The sequence below is a fragment of the Sus scrofa genome, chromosome 15, assembly GCF_054392235.1.
Source record: "Sus scrofa isolate SSC_HxYL_T2T_F1_AM1 chromosome 15, Sscrofa_HxYL_maternal_Yorkshire_Landrace_v2.0, whole genome shotgun sequence".
Lineage (NCBI taxonomy): Eukaryota > Metazoa > Chordata > Mammalia > Artiodactyla > Suidae > Sus > Sus scrofa.
The window spans coordinates 92,325,571-92,346,408 of NC_139397.1; the positions used below are offsets into that span (position 1 = coordinate 92,325,571).

At 36.4% G+C, this 20,838-nt stretch overlaps 2 protein-coding genes across 8 annotated transcripts in view; one reads left to right on the forward strand and one right to left on the reverse strand.

Moving 5' to 3' along the window:
* SLC25A12 (solute carrier family 25 member 12) overlaps positions 1–20,838 on the reverse strand; it is a 204,055-nt gene that overhangs the window by 152,845 nt on the left and 30,372 nt on the right. The window lies entirely within an intron of this gene.
* HAT1 (histone acetyltransferase 1) overlaps positions 1–20,838 on the forward strand; it is a 57,947-nt gene that overhangs the window by 25,754 nt on the left and 11,355 nt on the right. For all 5 annotated transcript variants that reach the window (XR_014829545.1, XM_084999511.1, XM_084999510.1 and 2 more), the window contains exons 5-9: positions 4,040–4,219; positions 4,480–4,601; positions 5,102–5,206; positions 5,525–5,631; positions 17,792–17,943. Coding sequence is in view for 4 of the 5 variants with exons in the window: in XM_084999511.1 (XP_084855637.1) it covers positions 4,040–4,219; positions 4,480–4,601; positions 5,102–5,206; positions 5,525–5,631; positions 17,792–17,943 (666 nt within the window). In the remaining variant the exon portion in view is untranslated. The remainder of the gene's footprint in view (positions 1–4,039; positions 4,220–4,479; positions 4,602–5,101; positions 5,207–5,524; positions 5,632–17,791; positions 17,944–20,838) is intronic.

Genomic DNA, 20,838 nt, shown 5'->3' on the forward strand with positions numbered 1-20,838 from the left:
CGATCCGGCATTGCCGTGAGCTATGGTGTAGGTTGCAGACGTGGCTCGGATCCTGCGTTGCTGTGTCTCTGGCGTAGGCTGGTGGCTACAGCTCCGATTAGACCCCTAGCCTGGGAACCTCCATATGCCGCAGGAGTGGCCCAAGAAATGGCAAAAAGACAAAAAAAAGAAAATAGTGCTGCAGTGAACATTGGAGTACATGTGTCTTTGAGAGTCGTAGTTTTCTCTGGATAGATGCCCAGGAGTGGGATTACTGGATCAAATGGTAGTTCTGTTTTTCATTTTCTGAGGAATCTCCATGCTGTTTTCCACCGTGATTGCACCAATTTACAGTCCCACCAACCAGTGTAATAGAGTTCCTTTTTCTCCACATCCTCTCCAGCACTTATTGTTTGTAGACTTGGATAATGGCCATTCTGGCTGGTGTAAAGTGGTACATCATAGTGTTTTTGATTTACATTTCTCTAATCATGAGTGATGTTGAACATCTTTTCAAGTGTTTTTTGGTCATCTGTGTGACTTCTTTGGAGAACTGTCTGTTTAGATCTTCTGCCCATTTTTTGATGGGGTTGTTGTTTGGTATGGAGCTGCCAGAAGGTGTTTATAAATTTTGGAGATGAATCCCTTGTCAGTTGATTCATTTGCAAAGATGTTTTCCCACTCTGTGGATTGTCTTTTGTTTTGTTTGGGGTTTCCTTTGCTGTGCAGAAACTTTTAGGTTTAATTAAGTCCCATTTGTTTATTTTCGTTTTTACTGTCATTCTTCTAAGAGGTGGATCTGAGAAGATGTTGCTGTTGTTTATGTCAGAGAGTGTTCAGCATGTGTTTTCCTCTAAGAGTTTTATAGTGTCTGATCTTAGATCTAGGTCTTTAATCCATTTGGAGTTTATTTCTTTGTCTGGTGTTAGGGAGTGTTCTAATTTCATTCTTTTCCATGTGGCTGCCCAGTTTTCCCAGCACCACTTATTGAAGGGGCTGTCTTTTCTCCATTGTGTATTCTTGCCTCCTTTGTCATAGATGAGTTGGCTGTAGTTGCATGGGTTTAATTCTGGACTTTCTATCCTGTTCTGCTGATCTGTAGTTCTGTCTTTGTGCCAGTACCATACAGTTTTGATGACTGTAGCTTTGTATTATCGTCTGAAGTCAGGGAGCCTGATTCCTCCAGCTCCATGTTTCTTTTTTCAGGATGGCTTGGCTCTTCTGGGTCTTTTGTGCTTCCAAACAAACTTTGAAATATTTTGTTCAAGTTCTGTGAAAAGTGACCTTGGTAATTTGATAGAGATTGCATTGAATCTGTAGATTGCCTTGGGTAGTATAGTCATTTTGATAATACTGACTCTCCCAGTCCAAGAGCATGGTATGTCTTTCCATCTATTTGTGTCATCTTTGATTTCCTTCATCGTCATCTTATAGTTTTCAGAGTACAGGTCTTTTGTCTCCTTAGGTAGGTTTATTCCTAACTATTTTATTCTTTCGGATGTGATGGTACACGGGATTGCTTCCCTAATTCCTCTTTCTGATCTTTTCATTGTTAGTATACAGAAATGCAGTCGATTTCTGTGTATTAATTAATTTTGTATCCTGTGACCTTGCCAAATTCGTGGATGAGCTCTAACAGTTTTCTGGTAGAGTCTTTAGGATTCTCTAGGTATAGTATCATGTCATCTGCAAATAGGGATAGTTTTACTTCTTCCTTTCCAGTTTGGATTCCTTTTATCTCTTTCACTTCTCTGATTTCTGTGGCTAGCACTTCCAAAATTATGTTGAAGAGTAGTGGCCAGAGCAAACATCCTTGTCTGCTTCCTGATCTCAGCGGGATATCTTTCAGCTTTTCACCACTGAGAATGATGTTAGCTGTGGGTTTGTCATATATGGCCTTTATTATGTTGAGGTAGGTTCCCTCTATGCCCACTTTCTGAAGGGTTTTTTATTATCAGAAATGGGTGTTGGATTTTGTCAAAGGATTTTTCCGTGTCTATTGAGAGGACCATGTGGTTTTGTTTCTTCAGTCTGTTAATGTGGTGTATCACACTGATTGATTTGCGGACATTGAAGAACCCTTGCATCCCTGTGATAAATCCCACTTGATCATGATGTACAATCCTTTTCATGTATTGTTGGATTAGGTTTGCTAGTATTTTGTTGAGGATTTTTGCATTGATGTTCGTCAGTGAAATGGGCCTGTAGTTTTCTTTTGTTGTGGTATCTTTGTCTGGTTTTGGTATCAGGGTGACAGTGGCCTCATAGAATGAGTTTAGGAGTGTCCCTTCCTCTGTGATTGACTTTTTTAAAACTTGAATTAATACTTCTTTACCTATCACTACTTTAGTTTTTAATTGCCACACAACAGACCTATTAAAATCCCTTATTATTACACTTTCCTGTTGTAGTCATTGAAATGTACAAATTCTAAAAAATATGCTTAAGATGGTCTCTTCTCATTAAATAGCAGTCTCAAGGAAAAATATTGATCAAATAGTACTTTAAAAATAAGCAAAAGTAGTTCTGTCAAATGCAGTTTTATTTGATCTTGGATGAATGGATTGTTAGGACTGGTGTACTTATTAGAAATAAGCTGTTGGGCAGAATGTTGAAGAGCTATATGTTAAAATAATAGCTCTTATTTTTATAGGTATAAACAAGTTATATATAAATGTTGGTGGTACCAGAGCATTGAAAATAAAACTTGTTTGTGATAAACTCTATCCTTGGTTCTCTATCCTAAAATGTAACTGAATGATAATAAAGTGCTATTCATCTGCAGGTGCATTGCTTCTACTTAGTTAAAAGATGGTTGAAAAGACAGGAATTAGTAGCATGTTGTATTAGCCTTTTGTAGTGTATTTTGTCCTAAGCATCTTAATTTCCCTGTTTTGAATGCTAAGTAGCAAGGGTCTTGGTTTAGAACTAATACCCATCATGCATGTAAACGGTATGAAAGAGCTGCTTAGTAAGTTAACACAAAGTGTTCTTGTGTCAGTCCTTGTGGAAATAGATACAATACAAACATTACAGCTGAACTCACGGCAAACTCCATTAAGTAAAAACCTGGCCTCATTGTTCAGGAAAAAGTTTGAATAGAATGCAAGCTCATTTTGTTGAATGTAATGTCAGGCTTTTAGGGACTGTATTGAGGGATAAGGTTTTGTTAAGTTGAGACCAATTCATTAAGTTTTATTGCCTGGTGAGAAGCAGTAATACTTTATTGTAAGACTTCATCAAATATTCATGGTTAAAGAGAAGTAGTAAATGTATTCAATCAAGTGGTCTTTTGGGGTTTTGAAAAGGATTATGAAGTCTGCTCAGCTGATAGTTCTAACATTCATCGAGGTTGTTTAACAAGGGTAATTTTAATCTCTGAGTTTAATTTTGTTGTCCAGGCTTGTCTCTTTTTACTGTCACAAATCCAACTCTGTAAAAATTGTATCACATTATGGGATGAGTGGATAATACATCCATTCATATAATTTATGTATTTCCTAAGTGGGTATATTTTTTAAATTACCTTAATTTTGAGTTGGTGTATGAGGGAGTCATGACCGGTCTACTTGCTCATCGTGAGGTTGCCATTTGTTTGGTCAGACTCTAGCTTCACCTAACTACTGCTAGTGATCCTTTCATGTCTTGGATTCATATACTCTCCCTGACACATGTAAAATAATAGTCAGCTATGTAAAATGATAAGCAGCCTTTTGTTCTGGCCAGTTCAAATTGTCCTAAGGGATATAGTCAAATTTTTTACATCATATTAAAATTTTCTGTAGCATTGTCCTCATTCTTGTAGTTGATTTCAGGCCTCCCACCTCCTCTTTTTTATTTCTATGTTATATTTGTGTTCATCTCAAGACATTTTTGTGGCAGTATCTTGTACATGTGAACGCATCCTGTCCCAGTGTACTATGTGTTTGTGTCTTTAGTTTAACAGTAAACTGAAGTTTTGTGATTTTTGTGGGTTTTATCCATTACAAAGAAACTAAGCATATTCAACTAAAAGCCAAATTTATTAACTTTTTTATGTCCTTTAATCTCCATTCCTTAGGCAGATGATGTAGAGGGCAAAATTAGACAAATCATTCCACCTGGATTTTGCACAAACACAAGTGATTTTCTTTCACTGCTGGAAAAAGAAGTTGATTTCAAGCCATTTGGAACCTTACTCCATACATACTCGGTTCTCAGTCCAACAGGAGGAGAAAACTTTACCTTTCAGATATATAAGGTAAAGTTAAATCTAAATATTTCCTGGGTACAAGTTCCTCATTTGCCTGAAACTTGTATTCTATTTTGTTGTGTTATTTTCAGTGATTTATTCTAACTTCAGGAAACAAGGTCTCTGTCAGCATTAAAAACAAGATCTGTTTTGTACACATCTTAATCTGAGACTTCTAAACATTTTCCCACAGGATAGTTTTGTATTCTGCAGACTTTCACTTACCTCTGTGATGAGTTTCACCTGACTTTTCCTGGCTTTTTCCCTAGGCTGACATGACATGTAGAGGCTTTCGAGAATATCATGAAAGGCTTCAGACCTTTTTGATGTGGTTTATTGAAACTGCTAGTTTTATTGACGTGGATGATGAAAGATGGCACTACTTTCTAGTGTAAGTACAGTTCTAAAGCAACAGTAGACCTTATTACTGCCACAAAGCCAGCATTTTAATTGTGGCGGCCCAATTATTGGGACAGTATAATGATATTTTTCCCAGGAAAGAAAAACTATTGTTTATGAGGCTTGAGTTTTCCTTCATTATGCTTTGGGAGACCTTGAGAATAGAGCGGAATTAAATGCTGTTGTCCGTTAGGGCCCTGAATGTAGGCTTAAACAGTAAAATGAGCTTTGCCTGTGTTTTCTTTTACTTGCCACCTATTCATCTTTATAATAGGCAAGTGCACTGAAGTGATGTAAAGAGGTCTGATTTATCCAAGTTGCTGCACACCAATTAAGTGAATTGTATATTCAGAACATAGCAGGTGTACCCATTGGGCCCTCACAGAGTAGCTTGCTGACACTGAAAATTCAGTCAGAGAATGGAAAAGAAAATGGACACTGCATGGGAGCGCGACTGTAATTGACCTGCTTGGCTTTCTGTTTTATCTGCAGATTTGAGAAGTATAATAAGGATGGAGCTACACTCTTTGCGACCGTAGGCTACATGACAGTCTATAATTACTATGTGTACCCAGACAAAACCCGGCCACGTGTAAGGTAATTGGCAGTATAACACGTGCCTTGTCTTTTATTTCAGAAGAAGGAACTGCTGAAGTTTCCAATACTTGTTATAATAGTGTTGATTTGTTTTTTAAAAAATCACCATTATTCATTGGTTATGTACTTATTTCATTGTTCCTTTTGAAACTGTGGAAGATTAAACATTTACAATTTTGAGTATCTCTATAATAATTTTTGGATATCTTGAAGATGGACTGAAAAAAATCAAACTTTAAAACATTTACATTACTATAGTGATTTGCAGTTTGTAAACTGGCCATGTTGTAATATTTTAATATAATTTCTTTACTATAGTCAGATGCTGATATTGACTCCATTTCAAGGTCAAGGCCATGGTGCTCAACTTCTTGAAACAGTTCATAGATACTACATTGCATCTCCTTCTGTTCTTGATATTACAGGTATGTAAAATCTGATTTGTTACTGAAAGAGCCTTTCTAAAAGATCCTTCATTACCAGTTTTGGTTTTGTCAGAAATGACTATTTCATTTTAAATGGGAACAGTCTCCTGGGGTCTTTTTGGAACTGTTTAAAGATGACTTAAGGTTATATTTTAAATCATAAGCCTTTTTGGGATTGGATTGTATCTAAGTATGAAGTGCTTATTAATAGAGCAAATTGAAGATAATGAACTGAATATAAACTGGGAAATCTTGGTCAGGCATATATATATGTTGCAAGTATGGTATGACTTATTTGTTCAGTTTATTTGGCAGATAGTTGCTTAGAGGTCATGACTTAATTTTTATGTAGGGGCAGAATATTCTAAATCTTCCTAAGGAAAAAAAAAATCAAGGGAAATAGTTCCTGAATAGAATATACATTTCTTAAAAGTGTATATTTTATATTCCTTAAAATGCATGCCTTTCTAACAATAGTTTATAAGGTGAAATATAGGTCTATTTGTTTGAGAAACATCTTTCAGTATGAATTAGCCACTCAAGTAGTATTATGAATAGGATATTTGGGAAAAAGAAAGAAACTCTACTCTTTAAATGGAAAAGCTAGCATCAGATGGAGTTACAGATGGTAGTATGAAAACATGTAAACTACCAAAGAACAAAATGGCCCAAGGAACATGTATATTATCATTATTTTCTTCCCTGTAATACTCTTTCCAATTACTTGGTTATAAACTCGCTGATTAAACTGAAAGTCACCTTTTTTTTCCTCCTATGAAAAATACTATGCCAGATAGTCACATCCAAATTTATATGTAAATTTTGTTAATTCTATAAGAGTTTAATCTTTGTTTTTAAAATTGTAGTATTTAACACACACTAAAATGTTAACTTGTTTAAAAAGTGCTATTTTGGGATTTTATCAGTTTGTTTTAAAGACACACACACCAAATGACTAACAAGAATAGATATAGGCTAGTAGGCAAATTACTAGTTGCTTCCTTTTTCATATAGTGTAGTGGTTTTGCTTGTCCTGTGTAAGTAAAATTAAAGTTACTCCAAAACAGATTTTGAATTGATCCTGTAGATCAATAAATTGGAGGGAAAACATGTTGTTTTTGAAAGGGAGTTTCATGTTTATAAAATCGATTTACCTTTTCATCTAACTTTACTGCTATTATTAAATGATTTGGAAACTTGGGGGATAAAGTACTACTGAAGTTAGTTTATATCAAAAGTTATAAATTGTTTAAGTGACACCTTCACTAGCTTAGGGGACTTGTAAAATTACAAGAACATAATATAAACAATAATACTTCTTTTTTAGCTAAGCTGAAAATTGTTTAGCTTCTGTTTATTTATGAAACTTAGACTTGGTACTACACGAAGGGACTTTTTTGGTGATTTTAATCTAGAGACTTGGAGTTCACATAAGTAGTCTTTGTCTTTTCTAGTGGGTAATGTGCCAGCAGGGGTCGTTTCTGTGAAGCCTCTTAACCACTTTCTTCTGTCTACTCCAACCAATAAAGTCCTTGATACTTAGCACCAATTAGCAGATAAAGAATTTTATTTCTTAAATCTCAGTGAAGAGTCATCAATAATGGTAGCCTTTATTCGCTGAAAACTGCAAGTCTCTAAAGAGAAAACACTAAACATGCTAAAGGACTTTTTGAATTTGAAAACTGGATATTGGCTTTATTTTGTGTTAACATTTCATAGCATTGTAAATTACTAAAAATGCCTTATCACCTATTCTCATTAAGATGTTTCTCCTAAATTTCCAGTCCTTTAAAAAAAGAAAAGTGTAGAATTTTCCAGTCTTTGGTCATTTTAGTTGCTTGTAGCTCCATTATTTTGTATTTTTTAAACTTTTCAGATTTTTAGCAGGTTCTGGATCTCCACTTGCAATCCAGGATATTTTTCACATTGACATACCTTTTGCTTACTTGACATATAGCCAGATACAGTAATAATTAAAACTTAACCGTCGATAGCCTATGTTACAGGATAGGTAAGTGTTTGTGGTATAATTGCTACCCGTTTTCTTTTTTTAGCACTTAAAGTAAAATACTGGAAGATAGTTCTTAATATCATATGCCACCTTCCTTTTGAGGATGTCAGTGTAGGATACATAGCATTTTTTCTTTTTTTTTTTTTTTTTTTTTCTTTTCTGGCTGCACCCATGGCATATAGAAGTTCCCTGGCAAGAGACCAAATTCAAGCTGCAGCTGCAACCTACACTGCGGCTGTGGCAACACCTGATCCTTAACCTACTGTGCCAGGCCAGGAATCAGACTTGTGCCTCAGCAGCAATTTGGGCCACTACAGAGACAACGCCAGATCCTTAACCCACTGCACCACAGTGGGAACTCCAAGCTATATAGCATTTGAATACATCTCAGTTCTGTGCCCTTTGAGTGGAATCAATGATTTGTTTCTTCCAGAATTATGAAGAGAGTTGCATTTGGCAGTAGAAATTGATTTGGGGCTAGAATACATGTTAGTATTATTAATCTATCAGTAGGATATTAAGAGCTAATTTTATCTGTCCTTTAAATGTTCCTTATAGTTACTAGAATAAGTTGAATAGCTTCTAAGAATGTAATCTTTGAATTTTATGGCCATATCTGCAGCATTTGGAAGTTCCCAGGCCAGGGATTGAATGCAGCTACAACTTAAGCTGCACCTGTGGCAACACCAGATTCTTTAACCCACTGCACTGGGCTGGGGATCAAACCCACACCTCTGTAGTGACCTAAGTGGGTCAGATTCTTAACCCACTCCACCACAGTGGGAACTCCCACATTTCATATTTTAAATGTATTGCTTATCTTTGTAACATAGAAACAAAGGAATTAAAGGATGTCACAGATTATTGGGTGTTTCCATTTTAAGTTCATTTTTAGGCTGACACTTTAAAAAGTGTTTAAAGACTGAGTGGTGACTTGGCCCCTTGTATTAAGCTGCAAATAAAATATTGTTAGCTTGTAATGGCTTATTTAAAGCTAAATGAAAAATTTTTGCTTGTTTTTTTTTAAATTTACATGAAAATTTCAGATAGGAATGTGATATGAGTTTTTTTAGATTTTTCTCAGCTATAATTCTCTTACCTTTGATGTGTCTTTTCCTAAAATTCTGGGGGTATATAAATTACTTAAGTTACATAAGCTTGATTTCATCATATTGAATTTTATTTTAAATTGATATTTGCAACACAGTTCTTTTTTCTAAACCAGTTCAGAAAGAGATAGGCTTGGAAAAACTGGTATTGGATAAGTTTGTCTCACTATTAGTACTTTAAAAAATTTTTTTGAGAGATGCTTGCTAAAGAGTTTGTTGCTTAGTAGAGGCTTATAATTAAAGCAAATTTATTGTTGAGGTGTGATTTCCATATGATAAAATTCATCCATTTTAAGTGTATAGTTTGGTATTTGCAGTACATTTGCCTAGTTCTGCAACCTGTCTTAGAATATTTCACTCACCATAAAAAGATTTCCCTGTGTCCATTTGCAGTCATTTCCCATCCCAGTCTCTTGTCTGAGGGTTGTGATCCATTTGGAGGTAACTTTTATGCATGATGTGAGGGAAGTTTCTGAATTAATCTTCTTTATATGTGGCTATCCACATGTAAAGGGTATCAAAAAGGCTATCCTTCTGTTGAATTGCCTTGGTATCTTTGTTGAAAATCAGTTGACCATAAATGTAAAGATTTATTTCTGGACTCTTTAGTTATATCTATACCTCTGCCATTACCTACTGTCTTGATTTGCTTATTATATATAGCTTTATATTGAGTTTTTTTGTGTGTATATTTTGTCTTAATGATAATGTCAAGTTTAACCTACTCAATATATACGCTGAATTTGTGGAGCATGTTTTGCCTGGGTGCTGTAAACAGAAGTTTCTTAAAATGATCAATGAGTAGGGTTAAAAATGGGTACTGGCCCTGGCCACGTGGGTGGGAATGGGGCAGGGAAGGGGAGAAAGGAGAGTCCTCCATCAGAGGGGTCCAGCCTGGAATGATTCATGACCCTAAGGGACCTGGAGGCAGAGCCTCCTCTCAGAGTGAGCCCACAGTCTAGGGCTGGCTGTTGCAAACTCATCAGCAGCTGATCCTAGCACAACCATCCCCTAAGGTGCAATCTATATGACTGATCAGTGGAAACTCTTCTTATCCCACCCAGAAGGGGTTCTAGATTCTAAAAACAGCACAAACATTCAAATAATTCCATAGGAAATGTAGTTCTGTTCTTTTTGTCTCAAAGATAGCAGCTGGTCCCTTCCTGCACCACAACCCTCCTTTTCCTCCAAAAGATTTTTGTGCAAGATAATGAAGAGGAGGGCCCAGGCCATGAGAGACACCTAGCTGTGGGAGGCTGCTGCAGTGCCAGGCTGCAGGGTGGGCAGGGCAAGGCAGAGGTCCTGGCAGTGGGATCCAATTGCCTGGTATTTTTTCCTACAGGCCATGCTTCCTTAACTCAGAGTGAATGATTGCATTCATTTTCATGATAAACTTAGTTGCAGCATTGTTTGTTTTCCTTTCCACTTCCTAGTGGGAACTCCTGCTTTCTGTTCTTTCTGAGTGATTGATCATCAGCCAGGCAAGGTTGGTCTTGGCCTGCTCTGTCTTCCCTGCTAAATGCATTTTCATGTAATGCATTTTTTTTTTTTTTTTTTTTGCTTTTTCTTCTCAATGTCTTCTGTTCTTTCCTTGAAAGCTCCTTTGGCCTATCTAGATCTAGTAGTGTGAACTTTCTGATTGTTTTTGCCACCTGATTGGGGTTCATGATATTAATGAGCATTTCTACATCTTTACTGGTAGTCAAATTTATCCTCACTCTTTTCTGAGGCTAAAGATTTCTTTCTGGAGTCACCTGCAGCCACATCTCTACCCTCTTTCCTTGGTCCTCTTCTTCCCTGGCCTTCTGATACTCAGTTTGGAGCTCTCTGTCAGTCTCTTTGAGGCTCATATACTGCCTAGCCCAGCCTTTGTGGTCTCTCTCTCTTGGCGCTTCATGGCTCCAGTGGAGCCTCAAACTTTATATTGATACAACAACATGGATGGAACTAGAGATTCTCATACTAAGTGAAGTCAGAAAGAGAAAGACAAACATCATATGATATCACTTATATGTGGAGCCTAAAATATGGCACAAATGATCTATCTACAAAACAGAAGCAGATCATGGGCATGGAGGGCAGACTTGTGTTTTCCAGGGTGTAGGGGAGAGATGGGGCAGAGAGTTTGGGTTTGGTAGATCAGACTGTTAAATTTAGAGCGAATGGATGATAAGGTCTTGCTCTACAGCACAGGGTACTGTCTAGTCTCTTGGGTTAGAATATGATTGAAAATGGGGGAAAAAATTGGGTATCGGTGGCTGGGTCACTTTGCTATACAGCAGAAATTGAAGGGACATTGTAAATCTGCTATACTTTACTAAAAAATCTTTATACTGAGTTTTGAAGTTACAAAGTGAAAGTCCTATACCTGTGTTCTTTTTCAAAATTGTTTTGGTTATACAGGATTCCTTGTATTTTCATAAATTCTGTTTCTGTTTTCTACTTCATTAATTTGTACTTTAATTTTTATTATTTTTTTTATTGCTTTAAGATTGAAACTATTTTTATTGATTTTTTTTTTTTTGTCTTTTTTTTGTCTTTTTAGGGCCACACCTGCAGTATATGGAGGTTCCCAGCTAGGGGGGCCAATCGGTGCTGCAGCTGCCAGCCTGTGCCACAGCTCACGGCAACACTGGATCCTTGACCTGCTGAGTGAAGCCAGGGATCGAACCCGAGACCTCATGGTTCCTAGTCGGATTCTTTTCTGCTGCGCCACGATGGGAACTCCTGAAACTTGTTAGGTTATTGATTTGATGTCCTCCTTTTCTAATACAGATATTTTAAATAATTAGTATTTAAATATATTTGTGCTGCTTTTACTGATCACAGAAATTTTCTTAAATTGGGCTTTCATTTCATTCAGTTCAAAATATCTTCTAATTACCCCTGTGATTGCATTTTGATCCATAGGTTGTTTAGAAACTTGTTGTTTACTAGATTCCCAGGTTTTCCTTCTATTGTTGATACCTAATTTAATTTCATTGTTGTCAGAGAATGTACTTTCTATGACTCCAGTTGTTTTTCATTTGTTGAGTTTTGTCTTAAGGTCTGCTTAGGGGTACACAAACTTTTTTTTTTAAGGACTAGATCATAAATATTTTATGCTTTGCAAGCCATATGAATTCTCTGTTGAATTTTCTTACTGGGTTTTTCTTTTTTACATTTAGAAACCAGTCTTGGTTTATATGCCATGCAAAAACAGGCCACGGATGAGATTTGATCAGTGGGCTACAGTTTACAGACCCTTTGCCCAACATATAGTCTGGGCGAATGTTCCAGGTGCACTGGAAAAGAATATGTATTCTGGTGTTGTTGGGTGGCATGTTATATGAGTATCAGTTAGATCAAGTTGGTTGATAGAGCTCTTTAAGTCTTCCGTATATTTGCTGATTTTCTCACCGACTAGTTCTATACATGATTGAGAGTATAGTATTGAAATTTCCAACTCTTTGTTGAATTGTCTATTTTTCCTTTAATTCTGTTAGCTTTTATATCATGTGTTTTGGAGTTCTTTTATTAGTTATATATATATATGTATGTTTATAACTGTAATGTCTTCTTCATTAATTAATTTGTTACTGTAAAATGTTCCCTTTGTTTAACTTCTTTGTCTTAAACTATTTTTTTCCAGTTTGGAAGGGGGGTATATCTTAAATTCTGTTTTGCCTGATATTCATATAGCTACTCTGGACCTCATATTGTTGGTATGGTATCTCTTTTTGCATCTTTGATTTTCAGCCTATCTTTTAAAATTTTTTTTTTCTTTTTACATCTACACCTGCATCATATGGAAGTTCCTAGGCTACAGCAACACCAGATGTGAACCATGTCTGTAACATAAGCCTCAGTGTAGAGCAACACTGGATGCTTAACCCACTGAGGGAGGCCAGAGATTGAACCCACATCCTCACAGAGACAATGTTGGGTCCTTAACCCTCTGAGCTACCATGGGGGCTCCTCAGCCTGTCCTTGACTTTATAATGTTTTTCCTGAAGATAGCATATAGTTGGGTCCTTTTTAAATTCAGTTTTACAGTCTCTGCCTTTTGATGGGAGTGTTTAATGTGTTTACATTTAATGCGATTATTGCTGTGGTTGGAATTATGTCTGCAACTTTGCTGGGGTTTTTTTTTTTTTCTTTTTAAAAATTTATTCATTTATTTTTATTGAAGTGTTTTCTCTATGTTTTTTGTTTCTCTTTTATTGATGTTTGTGGTAAGTAGATATTTTTTAGTAAACTTTTGAAATTCCTTTGTGGGTTTTTTTACCTTTTTTTTAATAAGTTATTTGCTTAGTGGTTACTCTGGCAATTATAATATGCATCTTAATTTATAAATCTGTTTCAGATTAATATTCAATCTCAGTAAAATAAACTGCTTCATTATAGCTATTCTCTCTCCCATCTTTTGTGCTACTGTACTCTGTTCCTTTAACCTAAAGAACTTGTTTAATATTTCGTATAAAGCAGGTCTGCTAGCAACACATTTTTTTCAGCCTTTACTTTACTGAAGTGTCTTTATTTCACTTTCATTTCAAAGGATAATTTTGCTGGATATAGAAGTGTTGACTGACAGTATTTTTCTTTCAGTATGTTAAATATTATCACTCCACTGACTTCCGGCCTGCATGGTTTCTTTTTCTTTTTTTTTAACAGCTGCATCTGCAGCATATGGAGGTTCCCAGGCCAGGGGTTCAGTCAGAGCTGTAGCCACCAGCCTATACCACAGCCACAGCAACTCGGGATCCAAGCTGTGTCTGCGACCTACACCACAGTTCAGGGCAACTCCAGATCCTTAAGCCACTGAGTGAGGCCAGGGTTCAAACCCACAACCTCATGGTTCCTAGTCAGATTCATTTCTGCTGAGCCACGATAGGAACTCCCTGGCCTGCATGGTTTCTGATGAGTTATTTCTTCTTGCTGTTTTCAGGATTTTTTGTTTCTCTCAAGCTTTTGGCAGTTTGATTATGATGTATTTAGATGTGGGTCTATTTTGTGTTTTTCTAGTTGAAGTTTGTTGAGTTTCCTGGATATGTAGATTCAAGCTTTTAATTAAATTTAGGTCGTTTTTGGCCATTATTTCCTCAACTATTCCTTTTCTTTCTCTTTCTGACTTCCATTACAGTTATGTTGGTGTACTTGAATGGTTTTGATTTAGGTTTATGTCAGTCCACTTTATATTTTATAAAGCTGCAGAGTACAGATGAGGAAAACAAGTAAAGAAGGTATTGTAATAGTTGGGAAAAAAAAAACACTGGAAGCAACACATAGGAGAAGGAATCAGAATGTCCTTCAGGTTTCTGAGTGGCTTGTATAACAGCATAGTGTGAGGGGCAGATTAACATGGAAAAGACTATAAAGAATGGGATAGAGTAACTAATTACACTACAATCTTGGGTTTATTTAATGATTTTTTTTTCTGTAAGTCTGCATTTGTTATTTTGTTTACTGTTGATCTCAATATCTGTACATTCCTAATCATAATTTCACACCAAACTGATGCCATGACAGAATTCACTTTTTTGCCACTTTAAAGACATAGTCGTAATTGTAGTATTCACTTAATGATAAGATGTATATAAGCACTACATAGAAGCATAAAAATAGTATTTAGTACATATGGATTGAATGAATGACTCAATTATAAACATTACCCTTAACTCAGACTCTTTTTTTTTTTTGTAAACAGCTTTATTGACATATAGTTAACATGTCATACAGTTCACTTAGTCACAGTGTACAATTAAGTTTTTAAATCATATTTACAGTATAGCCATCGCCATAATCTAATTTTGAAATATTTCATTCTCCCTAAAAGAAGCCCAGTTCCCATTAGCAGTCACTTCTTTGCTCTCACTCTCCTACCTCTTTGGACTTAGCCCTAGGCAACCACTAATCTACTTTTCATCTCTGTAAATTTCCCTATTCTGGACATTGGAATCATACAATAAATGATTTGGTTCTTTCATTTGACATAATGTTTTCAAGGTTTACCCTTGTCACAGCATGTACTTTCTTTCTTTTATTGCCAAATACTGTTCCATTGTATGGCTGTACCACATTTTATTTATCCATTAATCAACTGATGGATGTTTGGGTTTTTCCACTTTTTGGCTCTTCTAAATAATGCTGTTTTGAGTATTTATATACAAGTTTTTGTGTGAACCTGTGCTTTTGTATATTTTGGGTACATACCTAGGAGTGGAAATGGTGGAAAATCTGGTAATTGTGTTTTACCCTTTAAAAAACCACCAGACTTTCCCAAAGTGGCCATACATACCATTTTGTATTTCCACCAGCAATACATGAGGATTTCAATTTCTCTACATCCTCATCAATACTTATCTTTTTGATTCTAGTCATCCTAGTGGACATGAAATGGTATTTCATTGCATTTTTTGTTTTTGTTTTTTTTGTCTTGTCTTTTTAGGACTGCACCTGTGACATATGGAGGTTCCCAGGTTAGGGGTTGAATCGGAGCTATAGCCACCAGCCTATACCACAGCCACAGCAGTGTGGGATCCAAGCCATGTCTGCAGCTTACACTACAGCTCATGGCAATGCCAGATCCTTAACCCACTGAGTGAGGCCGGGGATTAAACCTGAGTCCTTGTGGATACTAGTCAGATTTTTTTCCACTGAGCCATGATGGGAACTCCGAAATGGTATTTCATTGTGATTTTGATTTGCATTTCCCTGTGGCTAATGATGTTGAATATCTTCCTGTGCTGATTGTATATTTGTATATTTTCTTGAGAAAGGTTTATTCATTTATCTATCGGTCATGCCCATGGCATATGGAAGTTCCCAGGCCAGGAATCGAACCCATGCCACAGTAGCGACCCAAGCTGCTGCAGTGAGAACACTGGATCCTTAACCTGCTACACCACAAGAGAACACTGAGAAATCTATACTTAGATCCTTTGCCTATTTTCTAATTGGGTTGTCTTTTTCTTATTGAATTGTAAATTTTTTATATAAAAAGTCTGATTGTAAGTTCCTTATCATATATATGTGACTTGGAGATATTTTATCCTATTCTTTGGGTTGTCTTTTCATTTTCTTAAGGTATGATTTGAAGCACAAAATTTTAAAATTTTGGTATAGCCCTACTTATCTACTTTTTCTTTAGTCACTTGTACTTTTGGTTCCATTATCTAAGAAACCATTGCCTAAAGGTCATGAAGATTTACTCCTGTTTTCTTCTAAGATTTCTGTAGTTTTGCATTTAGTTCTATGATCCATTTTTAGTTAATGTTTGTGTATGATGTGAGAAAAGGGGGTCCAACTGACTTCATTCCTTTTATGTGTGGAAATCCATTTGTCCAAGTACTACTTGTTAAAAGACTATTCTTTCCTCAATTGAATTGTCTAGCCAACCCCCCCTTCTCAGAAATTAATGGGCCATAAATGTATGGGTTTGTATTAAACTCTCAATTCAGTTCCATTGACCTACGTGTCCATCTTTAAGCCAGTACCACACTGTTTTGTTTTTAGGCAAGAAATAGATTTATTAAGATCGGGCACTTGTGAGAGATGCAAGCGGGTAGGCAAGGAGGCTCTGCCACACTGTCTTGATTTCTATAGCTTTGTAGTAAGGTTTTTTTTTTAATTGGTTTGTTTCTTTGTTTTTATCTTTTTAGGGCCCACCCACGGCATATGGAGGTTCCCAGACTAGGGGTTGAATCAGAGCTGTAGCTGCCAGTCTGTGCCACAGCCACAGCAACATGGGATCTGAGCCAAGTCTGCAACCTACACCACAGCTCATGGCATTGCTGGATCCTTAACCCACCGAGCAAGGCCAGAGATTGAACACGCATCCTTGCGGATACTAGTCAGATTAGTTTCCGCTGAGCCACAATAGGAACTCCTTTAGTAAACTCTGAAAGGAGGAAATGTGAATCCTCTAACCTGTCCTTTTTCAAGACTGTTTTGGCTGTTCCTTGCATATCCATATCAATATTAGAATGAGCTTTTTAATTTCTGCAACAAAAAAAGCCTTCTGGGATTTTGATCAGGATTGCATTGAATAATTTGTAGAGTAATAATATTATAGCAGTATTGTCTTATGCCCCATGAACTAGATCATACTTTTAACATTCTTTGTTTCAAGCCCTCTACTGATCAGAAAATGAGGGCTCAGAGAAGTGAGGTAATTTGCCTAAAGTCCTGTGAATGACAGAACTGGGATTCACACTCATGTTCTCTGACTGTGCAGTTTTCTTTGTTTTTTCCTGTGCAATGTTTTTTTCTACCTATCATGTTTTGATATTTTCCTTGTCCACTACTTAGTCTAATGTAGATAACATAGACAGATTTGAAGATCTATGCTACTCAGATGCAGTGAAGAAAGGATCAAAATTATATTCTCATTTTTATTCTCTAAAAAAGATTCGTTTTTGTAAAAGAAAGATTTTTTTTTAATTGGTGAATAAAGTATAGCAGACTATAAAGGTTATCAGATTAAAGGGTGTTATAGGGAATTCCCTGGTAGTCTAGTGGTTAGGACTTTTTGCTCTCTCAGCACTGTGGCCTTGGGGTTTGATAACTGATCTGGGAACTGAGATCCCATATCAATCTGCTACATGCTGTGGCCAAAAAAAAAAAAAGAAAAAAAGAAAAAATTAAGAATAAAGTAAGGGAGTTATAAATTGAGCTTTGGAGCCCTTAGCTATCAGAAAATACTTGCTTTCGGGACTGATTATCCAAACTTTAATTTCTTGTTTATACATCTGCTGTAATTGAAAATAAAACTAAGATGCATATGATAACAAACCAGTCAAAAATTTCACATTTGCTAAGGAGTGGCTTTAATTTCATGAACAATATATATGTATTTGCAAAAGGACTTCACCTATAGTTTTATTTGACAAAGATAATGCTATATTATTTGTTTTATAATTCTTTCACATTGTAACTTTTGTATGTATGTAATTCTTTTTAAGAGTGTTTGTCTTTCTAAGCTTAGCATGTATGCTGTGATTGCAGATAGTAAAGAAATTATGTTGGGTAAAGAAAATGTTATTCTGCTTTATTTCTTTAGCGGAAGATCCATCCAAAAGCTATGTGAAATTAAGAGACTTTGTGCTTGTGAAGTTTTGTCAAGGTTTGCCTTGTTTTTCCCGGGAAAAGTTAATGCAAGGATTCAATGAAGATATGGCAGTAGAGGCTCAACAGAAGTTCAAAATAAATAAGGTATTTTGATTCTGTATGAGGAAAACATTTAAATTTTAAAGTTTTTTTTTTGTTTGTTTGGTTTTTTTTTTTGCCTAAAAAGGGACTCAGGTGCAGCATGTGGAAGTTCCCAGGCTAGGGGTCAAATTGGAGCTCCAGCTGCTGGCTCACACCACAGCCACAACAACTCGGGATGTGAGCTGAATCTGGGACCTACACTGCAGCTCACAGAAATGCTGGATCCTTAATCCACTGAGTGAAGCCAAGGATTGAACCCAGGTCCCCATGGAACTCGAGGCCTCACGGAACCTCATGGTCAGGTTCATTACCACTGAACCATGATGGGAACTCCATTTTTTTTTTTTTTTTAAGTACATAATTTAAACACTGCAAATACAAGAATATGTGTGGGAAGTAACAGCTATTAAGAATACAGGCCCTGGGAGTTCCCTTGTGGCTCAGAGGGTTAAGGATTTGGCATTGTCACTGCTATGGTTCTGGTTACAGCTGTGGTATGGGTTTGATATCTGGCCTGGGAATTTCTCATGCTGTAGGCACAGCCAAAAAAAAAAAAATACAGGTCCTAGAGCTAGATTGCCTGGGTTTGAATCTGGCTTCACTGCTTTTAGGGCAATTTAGTCTACCTCCTTGTGCCTTGATTTTCTCATTAATAAAAGAGAAAGAAAATTGATTTCATGGCTATATTAAATGTAACAAGCAGAACAAAGATGGATAGTGAATTTTTTTGTTTGTTCGTTTGTTTTGCTCTATAGGGCCGTCCTGTGGCATATGGAGGTTCCCAAGCTACGGGTCATATTGGAGCTACAGCTTCTAGCTACACCACAGCAACACCAGATCCAAGCCTCATCTGCGACCTACACCACAGCTCATGGCAAAGTCAGATCCTTAACCCACTGAGTGAGGCCAGGGTTTGAACCCTCATCCTCATGGACAACTAATAGGGTTTGTTTCCACTGCTCCACAGCAGGAACTCAGGGATAGTAAGATCTTATTTTTGCTTTCTAAGAAAATGTTTGTCTAAACTGGTAAAGTAGTTACTGCCCCTGGAGACTACTTTGGTGGGGAGGAGAGTTGGAATAAAATACTAACTTAAAAGAATTTTTTTATAGTTGGTTTACAATCCTGTGCCAGTTTCTGCTGTACAGCAAAGTGACCCAGTCATACATATACATACAATCCCTTTTTTATATTATCTTCCGTGTTCTATCCCAAGATAGAACAGACTGGATAGAGTTCCCTGTGCTATACCACAGGACCTCATTGCTTTTTCATTCTAAATGTAATAGTTTTTAAGAATACAACCATATATTTTCTTTTTTGGCTGCCCTACAGCATATGGAATTCCTGAGCCAGGGATCAGATTCAGGCCACAGTTGCAATCTACAGCTACAGCAAAGCCAGACCACTTAACCTACTGTGCCAGTGCTGCATAGATGCTGCCACTCCTGTTGTGCCACAACAGGAACTCCAGAAACACTTAACTTTCACTTTTTAATGCTTCTTTATATATTTGTTTGAATTTTAAAGTAGTATCTTAAGATAGGTACAGAAAAAATAATATGGGAGTTAAGAGGAGTTTATTATATTTATTTAATAAGCAAGAAATCAGTATTTCATAGGAGGGATGCATTTGACCTATGTCTTGAAGAATGGGTAGGTTTGGGATTATAAAAGTATGTGGGATGAAGAGTATTCCAATAATAATGACTAGCACTTGATGTGATTGACCTTGGCTTCTAAGCCATTAACATTCCTGGTTTTCCACTTACCACTGTGATCATCTTTTTTGTGATAATGTCATTGGATTCTACTTTGTAGCTCCCTGAATTTAAGTATTCCCCAAAGTTCTCTATCCAATCATCTTTCTTTTCATTCTATTTATTCTCTCTGGGAGATCTCATCTAAATCTTCAATCCAGATTTTCCTCCTGAGCTCCAAAACCATATACCAAAAGTTTAATGGTCATTGACCTCCAACAAGTAACTTAATTGGAATCAAAACTTTCCATCTTCTCCTGCGTAAAAACACTTTAATAGCTTCCTGCCTTTAAAATAAAATATATATTTTAGAAATAATTTATATCTCCAAACTGTACTAAACCTTTATTAATGAGAATTTATTTAACAGCTCAGCTTTTAAAAGAAACAGTATGAACATATTTTTAATTAAATCATGCTTCCCTCCCCGCTGCCCCAAAGGATTAAGACTCCCTAGTATGGCACACAGATCCCATCATAATCTGCCCCTGCCCACCTAGCTAGCCTCAGTTTTCTACTACTTTTCCACATGCTCTGGCTTTAATGAACCTCTTGCCATTTCCTAACTATGCTACGACTTTCCTCCTTTTCTCATCCCTTTATATAAACTATTCCCTTTTCCCTTATACCCTCTTCTTCCATTCCTCCATCTTTGCCTGGCTAGACAGTATTCATTTTTTTCAGGTTCTGCTCAGGTGTTTCTTCCAGAAAGTTCAGTATCATCTTCCCAACCTATATTTACCTCACCTCTTTCCACTCTCAGTAAATACATAAATGAACAATAGAAATAGGAAAACTACAGGCTTACTCTTTTGGATTCAGTATTACCAAAACCTCCTCATTCTTCTAATATTTGACTTTTTCTCTGTCTTTTGTCTCTTCTTTAACTGTCACTATATATAGTGACAGTTCTATATATATAGAGAACCCAGTTCTCTCTCTCTATATATATATATATAATTTATATCTCCAGACTGTACTAAAGCTTTATTAATGAGATTTTATTTAACAGCTCAGCTTTTAAAAGAAACAATATGAACATATTTTTAATTAAATCATGCTTCCTTCCCCCCTGCAGGGTTCTGAGCTCTCCCCTCTCTTCACTGTGTGCTTTTCTGGGGTGGTCTTAACCATTAAC